The sequence below is a fragment of the Rhopalosiphum maidis genome, chromosome 1 (genome assembly GCF_003676215.2).
Source record: "Rhopalosiphum maidis isolate BTI-1 chromosome 1, ASM367621v3, whole genome shotgun sequence".
Taxonomy (NCBI): Eukaryota; Metazoa; Arthropoda; class Insecta; order Hemiptera; family Aphididae; genus Rhopalosiphum; species Rhopalosiphum maidis.
Window position 1 is genome coordinate 84,567,786 of NC_040877.1, and position 13,028 is coordinate 84,580,813.

Sequence of the window (13,028 nt, forward strand, 5' to 3'; positions counted from 1 at the left end):
AACGTCTTAAAGTTACGTTTTTGATCTGAGTAAAGTTATATATATTTATTTTACAATGACATATGTTTTATTATTTCTTTTTTGTGCATGCGTCCAAAATTTTCAACTATGAGACGAGTTTCAGAAAAAAGATTAGATAAAGTTGGTGTTTGCGATATTAAAAGATAGTGCAATAACACTATAGACTGCAGTTGATGATAATAAAATGAAATTTATAGTATAAATAAATGAATATACTAATAATTACCACATCCAGGTATGGCTTAAAAATGCAATAAAAAATCTTTAAATTCATAAAAATATAAAGATCAAGATAAATAACACACTTCTTAATAAGTTTTATTTATTGTTTATTTATTTAATTTTAATTTCATATAATGAAATACTGGGCCCCACTGAAAATACTCTTTTAAGTTATATAAATTAAAGTTTACATTAAATATTAGAAATTTAAAATATAATACAATGAATAGTAAAATATCGTTTTTATGGAAAAGTTATTAATTATATATTTTAATATAAAAATATGAATATAAAATAAAATTATAATTTTATTGCAAAATTTATAAAATTTATATAGGTAAAACCTAAAAATTATAGCTACAAATTTATTTATACAGGATGCATAATACTATGTAGTATGTATTTTAAAATGTAATTAATTATTATTTGATTGAATAAACGATTACTATTTTTATTTTATTAACGTCGAAGAAGATTACATTAGTATATAGATAATAGCATAGACCGAAAAGTACTAAATAGTTATTTTACTGTTCTCTTCAGACGATTACCATAAACAACGAATGTTAAATATTTTGAGAGAGGTTGACCAGCTCTATATAATTATGTTTGTGATTCAACTACATATGTCATAGTAAATACTAATCACTTTGGAGTACATAAGTATATACGATAACGATAACGAGATATCCGCCACTGGCTCATATCGGCTGCCGGAGTTCGATAACTAAAAAGTAAGTACTTTAAGTACCTACCTTAATTTTTAGTAACTATTTACTATTGTATGAAATATAAGTGAACAATTGTTCGATGAAATTATACACCAGTCACGCATTAATGCGAAATATCATTAACTGAATGGAAATAGTGTTGAAGTAAGTATTATTTTTATACATGTATGCAAACAATTTAATTGGCTAAAAAATGTTTAATTTTATTTAAAAGCTTATATAGAATAGCTACATATAATATACATATTTATTTATTGATATTTTTTCAATAATTAGTATTTTTAATTTAATTAATACAGGTATGTTTCAATGTTTGGTCATAAGTTAATTATAAGAATTTATTAGGTATACATAAAAAATATTTAAAAACTATAAATAGGTTTCAATTTATTATGTTTTTATAAATACGATATATATATATAGGTGTACTCGAAATATAAATCAAAATTCTTTTGCTTAGTAAATAATTTTGTTATTTTCATATATTTCTATTTCAATTTGGTTTGGCAATTTAATCAGCAGTCATTTAAATTATTATATGAACAGTTAATGGATTTAGTGGTTTACGACCTTAAGAGAATGTTACAGATGAGATGAAGTCTATTTAAATATGAGAGGATGCGATTTTCGATATTTAATAGAGTAGAAATAGTAGTAAAATAAAATGCACAATCACGTAGTAGGAACCGAAAATGACGTTACACACACTGGTAATTCGAATTTTTGCAAACATATTCATATTAATCACTTAATATCTAGGATTTAAATTGAATTCCACTTCTAGAGATACATAAACTATATAATAATTATGTTGTTTTTGAAATAATATGTACAATATACCTATATAAATTACATTTTATCAATTAAAATTGAATAATCCCTAAAATTAACATGGTATTAAAAATTATTATTATCCATCATCATATAAACAGGTGTATTGAAATATTTAAAAGTTATATTATGGCCCACTATTGAGGAAAATCAAGGTACAGTAAGCGCCTCGTTTCGATGGCTATACTATAGTTGATTATTAATCAGTAATATATATATGGTAGAAATTAAAATGATATATATTCAAGAAGGAATACTAATTCAGAATTCATAGATACATTTTTTTAAATAGCACAAAATGTTTTACAAATATAATATTATAAGGCTTAAATGGTTGAAAAACGTTGTTGAGTGGGCAACATTAGAGCCTCTCCGTGAAAGAAAAAACAAATATCTGTGAAGTGATATTGTAAGTGCTTTTATTGTATGAATTATTAATTTTATGAGATATATTTTAATGTTTTAGTAGTTATAATTTTTAAAGTGGTTGGGAATTTTAGTATAAACATATTACTTTTTTTCAGACATTGAGAAACAATATGGATGCAACTGAAATAAAAAACAACAAAGTTTCTTTTAACGTAGTGCCCATCACAGATAATGATAAAGAAACTTTGAAGAATTTCTTAAGACAGTATTTTTTTCGTGACGAACCTTTATCCGCGAGCTTAAACTTGATAGAAGAAGAAGAATCAGTAATACAATTTGAAAACTTTTGCATTGATTTATTACAATTTGGTGAGTTGATATGATTATTGTTTACATTTATACATACATATGTACTGAGTGTGATAAGATTACTTTAGTATATAGGTGTAGATAGAATTTCAATCAGTGGGGGGGGAGTAATGGCGTAGCCAATTTTAAATAATTAAAACTCAATTTATGAGGTGTAAGAAATTAAATTTAGTTTGAAGTGCAAGGGGAGAGCACTTGCCCCCCCCCTGCCCCACCATCGCTACGCCCATGCTTTAGTATAAGAAATAGGATATTATAGAGTCTAATTAAACAATTCTATCAGTTATACCTTATACCAACAGTATAATGTGTTAATGTGTTTGGAAATGGAAAAAGGTTAAAATAATTTATCTAATAACTATCATTTTGGTTGCATATAAGTTATTTCTCCGATACAAAATTGTGTATTTGTGTCCAGTAGATATTTTAGTATTTAGTACTTGTGACATCGAACATGTTTATGAATTTGATTTATATAATTTGAATAACACTGATGTAGTGTAATATATTTTTATTTAGTATATTATAATTTATTTATTATTGCCATTTGTTTAAAATATTAATTAACTAAGTTAGGTAAATAAAAGGTTAAAGGTAAATTGTCTTTAAGGAATTTTAAAATTAAGTACCGTGCACTGAAATAAGAAATAATACTATTTATTTTTATTTTAGGAGTATCGTTTATGGCAGTATCTGCAGAAACAGGTGATATAATAGGTGCCGTGTTGAATAGTACAGTGTGCAGAGGTGACAAAATAAAACATTACAGTGACAAGAATAATGATAAAAGTTTAAAATATAATGAAATCATGATTATCTTAGAAAAGGCTGAACGAGATATTGATTTTTTTGGCCAGTATCCAAATATAGAACGTTTAATGAAGTTAGAGATTATTACAGTAAATGAAGCATACAGAGGACAAGGGATTTGCAAAGCCCTCGTTAAAAAATCTAAGTATATTAAATACAATTTATTTATAAACTTATCAATAATTGAAATTTGCAAAACTATTGATACTATATGATTATAGATATTCATAATTGTCGACTAAGTCTCTATTTCTCATCCGTAGATAGTTACTCTCCTTATTATAAATGGTTTTATTCTTGTTAGTTATAGAAATATACAATTCTAAATTCTTTATTTATATTTTCCAGGTTTTTAACCTATAAAAGTTAAAACCATAATTTTTATTGGCATTTAAAAAAAAATAATCTATAATTCCATACATCTTTAGGTATTGCAAATTCTATTTCGTAATTTAAATTACTTGTGTATTATAAATATCACTCACTCCTCTATTAAAAAAATGTCATGTCTTGTTTATGTAATCACAGTGAATAAAACAAATTTAAAATGCCAAAAAAAAAAACAAAAATCTGTTTCTTTATTTAAAAAAAAATTTTTTACGCATATATTATATATATACTACCTATTTGTAATACTTAATTAACATTAATAATATTTTAATTTCTAGAGAGTTGGCATTGAAGTTAGGATATCAAATGATTAGTGTGGAGTGCAGCAGTAAATTCACTAAAATGGCTGTTGAAAGATTTGGATTTCAATGTATATATTCGATATCTTATTCAGATTACGTGAACAAGCAAGGCGAGGTGGTGTTCAAGACACAGCCTCCTCATAAATACTTTAAAGTCCATGCATTACTTCTTTAAAATATTTTTAATACCTTATTATACACCGGTTAAACCCGAAAAGTAGTGTATCCATAACAATATACAGATTATAGATTAAACGTTAAAATAATTATATTGTATACAATATTATTTTAACCTATTGGTACTATAAAAGTGAAAATTTTAGCAATATAGCCATGTAGGTAGAACTTCGCTATCAGGCTGTTATAATATAAGATTATAACTTATTATAACATATTGTTATGATAGTAATCACTAATTATTAATTTATAATTTTATACTTATAATATAATATTATAAAGAGATAAAGCTTGTAAGTTTGTGCAAATACTGCAAATATTTATACATATTTGCCTAATACATACTATCAGCCAACAAAAATTAAATAAATCATAAGCATTCAGTTTTAAGAACCACACAAAATAATTTCATCACAAGTAAAAATGTTTGACGCCCTGCGAAGCGGGCACGGGTCGGCTAGCTGTCGCTGCGTACTTCGTTAACAGAACAAAATGCATTTGTGTTAAATTCGATTGCCTAATGCTAAAATTTAACTTAACAAGCGTGGGTAAATCATATTTTTGATTTTCTAATTTGGTGTTTATTTAAATTAAAAAAATATTTTTTGATTGGTTAGATGGTGGTGTTGGACTAAATATTTTTTTTTGTATAATATATTAAATGGTGATATTTATTGTCTTGAATTATTACAACAATACAGCAAATCGGTTTTAAGGTACCTCCATTCAATTTCAGTTAGCTAGATTTCATACATATTTTGTTATAACATAAGTAACTAATTCAAAAAATAATATATTTACTAATAGTCCAGTGTGTTTCATGTCGATAATGCCGATAATTTAATTAATAAACGAAAGAGAGGTTTTTATGGAAATAGTTTTTAATATTAGTTTTTATTATCTTATAGCCAATTCCTTGTTTGTGCTTCTTGTACAGACTAAGGTGGTCGGTAACCTGTTAGAGTAGTAATATTCAGTAATAGCATAAGTTAAAAATTAAAAATATTAAAAATATACATATACTAGTATATTTAATGTATGGTAATAGTAAACAACTAACAACAAACAATAATCAGTGATTTAAAATGTTATTTATACAATAATAGAACTTGGAGTTAGGAGTCAGGAGTTAGGACATCAAGGTGGATTCGTCTTGGTAGTTACGATAACTTCCAGATGATAAACACGTCGTTGCGGAGGCAATGCGAAAGAAATTCCCGCGGCGTTATTGGTCATAAACCACAGCTATATAAGTAATAATTATTATAGTATCTACTATATATAGCCATGGTTGTAAACTGAAAAAAATAAAGATGGCAAACATATAAATAAATAAATCACGGACTTAGATATCTAATATAAATATATTAGCGAATGTAAGTTCCTACACAAGAGTAGCAGGTACAAAAAAATACATACATTAGTTCTTACACGATAGAAAAAGGTACATATTATGTTTACTCGAATTTTCAGAAATAAATATATGATGATTAAAAAATATAATAAAAATCGCATAGCGCATATTTGAATGTATATTAGTTAGCTTAGCTATACCTACCAACGTATGAAGTTTCAATAACAAATTGAAATTATTATATATTTATTTATTATATTGATAGCGCCTATTGGTGCTGTGGCACTTCAATGTATTTTAGTACAGAATGTCTCAATAAGTTCGAATTACGGTTTTTTCTTATTATTATATTATATTTATTTGTGTTATTACGCTATGCGATTTTTATTATATTTTTTAATCATTATTTATTTATTTTCGAAAATTTGTTTATACATATTTAATTTTTTCCGCTGTGTAGGAACTAACATACGTACCTGGTTTTTACCGTGTAGGAACTTACTATTCCCTATATTTATCGAGTATGATATGTTCTCAATGCATTCCGATTCCGAAACTACTCAACCGATTTTGATGAAATTATAACCAATGTGTGTAATTTTATCTCCGTCATAAGATAGGATAGTTTATATTCCGGTTAATGAACTCAATATATTACCTTTTTATTAATATGCTTAGGGCTGTGCGATTATTTGATCGATTATTCGAATAATAGATTATTTTTAACGAACGATTCATAATCGGTTAATCGATTGAAAAAATGCAAATCTAGGCGGGAATTCGCGGGATAATTATGTAAAATTGATATGTCAGAGATAATAACATCTATACACCAAATCAGAAAACCAGAAAAAGTTTTTATTCTTATGCTAAATGTTTAATGTTAGTGTTGTTAGCGTTGTTAGCGTTGTTAGCGTTGTTAGCATTATGGGCAACCGAACTTAACACGGGTGCATTTGGTACTGGCGACGAAGTGCACGTGGACAGCTATTATATATACGTATATCTTGTAGTCTGTGAAATAAATAATAGTTATTATGGCGGGCTATGAAAATGTGATAGTTTTTATCTCGTATAAAATTCGTTGGCAACACTGTAAACTCTAACAGTGGTATAATTTGTTTGGTCGCCGGGACTGAATGATCCGATAACCCCCTCCTTAAACTCGGTACGTTTTGTTGCGTTACATGTTCTTGACTGAAGACTGTGGTTATAATCTTTTTCGCCCGTGCTTGTTGACGACAACGTTACCAAAATGGTGAGTACCGTATTTTATTTTCGATTTTTTATCCGTTCTGATCGTAACGGGATCCGAATGGAACGTCAAACTGTTGGATGCGATCTGCGCGAAACGCGTCCGTCCACGGGAATCTGGCGGCACCTTTTCCGTTGAAGTACCTTTTACAATTTGTTTCTCTAGTCGTTGATTGTTGATTGGTGTTTTTCAGTCTTTGGTCATCCCAGAAAAGTTCCAGCACATCTTGCGTATCCTCAGTACCAACATCGATGGCAAACGTAAAGTTATGTTCGCCATGACCGCCATCAAAGGTATTGGTAGACGGTTTTCCAACATTGTGTTGAAAAAGGCCGATGTCGACCTGAACAAAAGGGCTGGAGAATGTACCGATGAAGAGGTTTGTATGATTTGCTATTCGATTACCTTTGTCAGAACAAATTGCCTGTGTGTTAAATAGTGTGTTTTCCGTTCAACATAATTGCAAACGTCTTTGAGAATATTGCGTCAATTATTTCACGTAGTACTATTATATGTTTGCTATAGCAAATGCCTTGCAATTACCAAGGGCTTTTGGTGGACCTTTACTAAATGGCCCATGCATGTGAAGGAATAAATTCAATATTTCACTGATGAATATGATTTTTGATAGTTGTATAAAATGTTAAAATAGTCGAGTCTTCTTACATATTTTATTGGAATTCATTTGTTGTAATATTTATTCTTCACGCTGTTCTTGATATCTATATTGTTGGCAAATGATTCTCATTAAAGAACTATTGTTGCACAAATTGAGAAATTTTGCTTGCTAATATTTGTAATGCTAAATGGTTGAATTGTGCAAAATTAAATAGCACTGTTTGTTTTAGAGTTATTTATTCATATTTAATTCTTACATTTGTGTTTACAATGTTTTTATATTTTTAGGTATTAAATAAAAACATTAGATAGGTAGGAAAGTAATATATAATTTTATTTTTGGGAATTAATAGCACAGTTAATTATAAACAATGCATTTATTTAATTTTTAAGTAAATGTTGCAGATTTTGTGCTATAAAAATGATCTTCATTAGGATAATATAAATGCAATTTATTCATTTGATATTCTATCGGTGAAGAGACATAAAATTATTATAATATTTTACCAGGAATGTAAATACTTCGTACAATGTGTCACAAATAAGCATAATCAACGGTTCATTATATTTATATATAATGAAATTGGTAAATTATGCAAAATTAACCATTTATATATAAATCTATTTAGTAAATTCTATTTGATTGAAATTTATTAAGATTTATTTTAAGTACATAACTATAAATTATCAGTTGAATATTATGTTCAACAGCATAATGATTTGGTACCATTTTCTCTTCTATGTACTTAAAAAAAAAATTGTTTATACATTTGAATTAATACATAGTATATAATCAGAAATGTTATTATAATTGTTTTAATTTTTCATGCACCGTTTTTAAATAATTGTACATTTATTTTTTATTAAATGTCAGAAATCTGTGCTAAAACAATAATCTACATTAGGATAATATAAATGTAACATATTCATTTGATATTCTATCGGTGGAGAGACAATAAAAAGTCATTATATATATATGTTTTATAAGTATTTATAATTAAAATAAAAACAAATAGGTAATTTAGTCGATAAAAATATGGAAAAATATTCAGTAAAAATAATGTCTATAAAACAACACTTGCTAAAAATGATGAGATTTATTTTAAATTGTATAAAACAATTGGAGTGTTTGTATTAATGAATATGCATTTTCAACGGTTCATTATATTTGTATATAATGAAATTGGTAAATTATGCAAAACTAATGCTTATGTATAGATCTATTTAGTAACTTATTAATTATTACATTTTGCTGAGATTTATTTTAAATACAGTATTTACAATTATAGTTTTAAATATAAACTTATTATGTCATGTTAAGCTTATATTGTATTTAAAAAGTGCAAAGCATAATCAACGGTACATAATGTTTATACATTATGGAATTGGTAAATTATGCTAAATTGATTATTATGTGTAGAGCTTTATTGACTAATATCTTATGGTTTTTGTCTAGTTTCTGTTTAATTACATTTTTTTTTTATGAAAAATAAAATATTTAATCCTTTTGTAATTTAATTGAGTCATTTATATTTATTATCTATTTTATTAATTTGTTTATGTTTTTGTACTTATAATTGATGATTATGAATGGATTTTGAATAATTTTTTCTATATTTTATTTAGGTTGAAAAAATTATCACAATTATGCAAAATCCTCGTCAATACAAAATTCCAGACTGGTTTTTGAACAGACAAAAGGACGTTGTTGATGGAAAATTCTCTCAAGTATGTAAATTTGAATTAATTTGTAGTGTGTTTAAAATCTAATATATTTATACATATATATCATTATTGGCAAAATTAACTTATATTTTTTTAATTTATAGCTTACCTCTAGTACCCTTGACAGCAAATTGCGTGAAGATTTGGAAAGGTTGAAGAAAATTAAGGCTCACCGTGGTCTACGTCATTATTGGGGGTTTGTATATTTTATTATATCAACTAAGAATAATAAGTTATGATTAATTAATTGAAGATACTACCAATATTTTTAAAATAGTTTAGGCTAGAAGTTAAATTTAAATCTGTTCAGCCCTTAGGCTAGTATGCCCATATCAAATATAATTTTTATTTAATGTTATGCATTTTATGCATTATACAATAGTTGTATTTAAAAGTTAAACTTAATGTAGAAATTTATTTAAAAAATAGAATTCTAACTACATTTGCAAATATATAAATTAGCGAACCAAATAATTGGTTTGAAATTTCATATTTTTTTATTAAAAAAATGCATATTTATGATTTACTTGTCTTTTGTATTAACTGTTTGGTTCCTTGATACATTTTTGTAGTTTGGTTAAAAGTTGTTAAATTATAATTACTTAGTATACTAAATTCAAAGTAAATCTCAATAACTGAAATATTAGTACTTCACTTGTATCTCATTTTTATGTCTATTTTGATATTTTTTTTCCATAGTGCATTAAAATATAACATTTATGTTTTATTAATATTATGCTATAATGACGGTTTACTTTTGTTATCAGAATTTTCGTTGAAATCTAAAGTTCAATAAGAAATAAAGAATAACTTATTAGTTCAAAACTATTTTTTTGTTTTCTTATATCTAATTCTGTATAATTTATTGTAAATTATAAACGAGTATTTTATTTTTTAGTTTGAGAGTACGTGGTCAACATACCAAAACTACTGGACGTAGAGGAAGAACTGTTGGTGTATCTAAGAAGAAATAAGTTAATAAAAGCGATTATTTTTATTCAAATTTTTCATTGTTTTTTTTTTTACCTATTATAACTTTAATTTTCCATTCTATCCTTTTAAATTTAAATGGATCAATAGTGGATGAATATATCGGTTTTACATATGATATAATATGTGTTTATTTTATTATATCTGAAATCATCTTTTGAAACAGTAAAAATGTTTTTAATAGCAAATTAATCTAGTTGATACTGAAGTATGAGGTTGAGGGGGTTCAAAAGAACCTGCTTATAAATATTATTAAGAAAATCTGACAAAAAAGTAAATATTTTTGTCATACTAGTCTTTGACATTTTATTTTTTTTTTCTAATATATAATTCTAAATTAATATTAGATGACTTATTTCAACACAATACAACAATATTTTGACTCATAGTTGATAGACATTGGACATTTCAAGTTTTTTTCAATTCTTACTGATAATATTTTTGTTTCCAAACATGAACATTTAATTCAAGGTTTGCTCATGAGTTGCGTATTTAGACTAGATTATTTTAATTTTTTTATCTAAAGCTTGAAATTGTAATACAAATTTCCTTCTATTTATTATATTGTTATATTTATATTATTTTTAATTGTAATAGTTAATCATACATTTATGACTGTTGGTAAAATTATATAAATTGATTGAAAGTGGATCACTGCTCTGCAGTATGTGTATTGCACATCTCTAATGATGGCTAAGTCACTGTAATATATGTTGAATTTTAATTCAACAATACATCATAATATGAGCAAAGAATGTATGTGTATGGTATTAAAGATTTAATTTAGTTATTAGTAATACAGGTAGGTCCTATTAATTTGTACTGTGTTTGTCAAAATGTGTATAATATTATATATATATTTAAAATACTCGCGACTAAAGTTAATATGAAATGTTTAAAAACTGTATTACATCAAAATAAGAAAATCTGTTAGTGTTGATGGATATTTTTATTTCTATCGAAGTTTTAAATTCAGACACATAAAAAATATTTGTAGAAATATGCTTAACTTAATTTTTTAATTCCATTGTTAAGTAATTGCACGTTATGAGGAATATTGTTGTTTCAAATTTTTAAGTCTTAGATATTATGGATCTTTAACTAATTAAGGATTACAATGAATTTTGTCAATTTTAGAAAATGTTAATGTATAAATATTTGGTGGACATTTTCTATCATCCATGGTTATTTGGTTTTGAGTTACAAGTTATATGCTGGAAACTATCAATTTTATCAAAAACTAGTGATATATAAAAATTTACCATTTACCAATTATCCAACTCGAAGGTAAGAATATTATTATCTTGGGCATCTTTTTGGCTTATATTAATATTTTAATTTGTACCTACCTATGTGAGCTATGCCTATGAAATATATTATAATATATGTAAAACATTTAAACTTTAAAATACAAATATTAATAAAATATTTTGTTGATGCCCTAGATAATATTTTTACGTGTAAGTTTGAGAATATTTTACATTATACATTAATATTAAAACTAACACTAACAGTATACAATGGATTCGGTTGAATACAAATTTGCTATATGATGTACAATACTACATTAGTAAAACTGAGCCATAAAATATACGCGGGTATGGCGTCCTCTTAATTGTACTTCTTATTTCGTTAATACTATACTACAGATAGATTCAAACAAAAAAAGAATAATAATATCATTATAAAATCAATACTTATATTCATTGCTCTGCTTAAAATATCGTTTTTTTTTTTAGTTTTTTTATTATTAAATTCAGATTTAACGTACTGATAAAAGTTGTGGTAATATTGTATTAATGTATAATATTATGTATTATATAATTGATACCTATCTTTATAATGTATTACTATTAACACTATGATTCGATGATGCAAACCTGACTCATCCGCCCATATTATTACAGTATGTTAAATAATATTAGGTATTTTAAGGCCACCGAAACCGAAGTGAGTTTAAAATGCTGATGCACTATATATTATTATTATTGAACTGCATATGATTATAGTATTACGATTACGTACGTGGCACGTACACTCATTGCAGTAATATTGTAGGTCGGTATACACCAATAGCCAATAATATAGGTATCTATATGAGTACATGACTATATAAGGTTTAAGATGTAAGAATCAAATAATGTATAACGACCACGTGTGTATAGATAATATGTACCTATTTACTTAATTATTAAAGGTACGTCACGAGTGTATATTATAAAATATAAATCCGTAAAAACAAAGAAACAAATAAAACGACTGTTATTTCCACAAAATGCTTGTTAGGATTAGTTAATGATTCGTTCTCTTTAGACATGGGCCATTCATCAAGTATGAAATCTATGAGATAGGTATTTTTTCCATATTCGATGTGTGCCACCAGTGTCTGTTCTAATTTTTTTGTCCAGATTCTCCTATTTATATTTTATGTTAAGTACCTATTATATACCGGTTTCGTAGATGAATCCTCTCTCCCCCCCCCCGAAATATATAGAAAATGTAAAAATTATTTTAATTTTTAATCTATGAAAATTGCAACAAAAATCTTAAATTGTATTCTACAAAAATTGATATTTACTGTTTATGATAATTGCCGTAAATTGTAATTTTTTAATAACATTTTTCAATCTACCTACTCTACATTAAAGGAATTAGCCAAGTCCAAGAAGTATCTATGGGTGGCGAACTGGCGAATCTCCACCCATTATTTGTGCCATAAAAACTGCCAACATAATTGAATCAATTGTTTTATTTTTTAGATATTCAAATAATTAATTAGATTTACCACATATCCAGACTAGGATCATCCTTAGATACTCTCCATTTTGTTTGTTTTTAATACATATCACTCCCTTCAAGCCACC

General features: G+C 26.0%; 2 protein-coding genes across 3 annotated transcripts; both read left to right on the plus strand.

Moving 5' to 3' along the window:
- Window positions 1-984: 984 nt before the first annotated feature.
- On the plus strand, window positions 985-4,314 carry LOC113556834 (dopamine N-acetyltransferase-like). Of its 2 annotated transcripts, XM_026962005.1 has the most exons (5): window positions 985-1,118; window positions 2,330-2,543; window positions 3,216-3,290; window positions 3,366-3,498; window positions 4,022-4,314. In XM_026962005.1, exons 2-5 carry the CDS (start codon window positions 2,345-2,347, stop codon window positions 4,218-4,220), a joined length of 606 nt encoding a protein of 201 aa, XP_026817806.1. In that variant the 5' UTR covers window positions 985-1,118; window positions 2,330-2,344; the 3' UTR covers window positions 4,221-4,314. The 2 variants fall into 2 exon arrangements, with proteins under 2 accessions (XP_026817806.1, XP_026817805.1); XM_026962004.1 differs by having other exon boundaries at window positions 3,216-3,498.
- Window positions 4,315-6,743: 2,429 nt separating this feature from the next.
- On the plus strand, window positions 6,744-10,178 carry LOC113555518 (40S ribosomal protein S18). The gene is made up of 5 exons (XM_026959879.1): window positions 6,744-6,834; window positions 7,025-7,210; window positions 9,076-9,177; window positions 9,279-9,370; window positions 10,073-10,178. The coding sequence occupies exons 1-5, from the start codon at window positions 6,832-6,834 to the stop codon at window positions 10,146-10,148; spliced, it is 459 nt and encodes a 152-aa protein (XP_026815680.1). The 5' UTR covers window positions 6,744-6,831; the 3' UTR covers window positions 10,149-10,178.
- The last annotated feature ends 2,850 nt before the right edge of the window (window positions 10,179-13,028 follow it).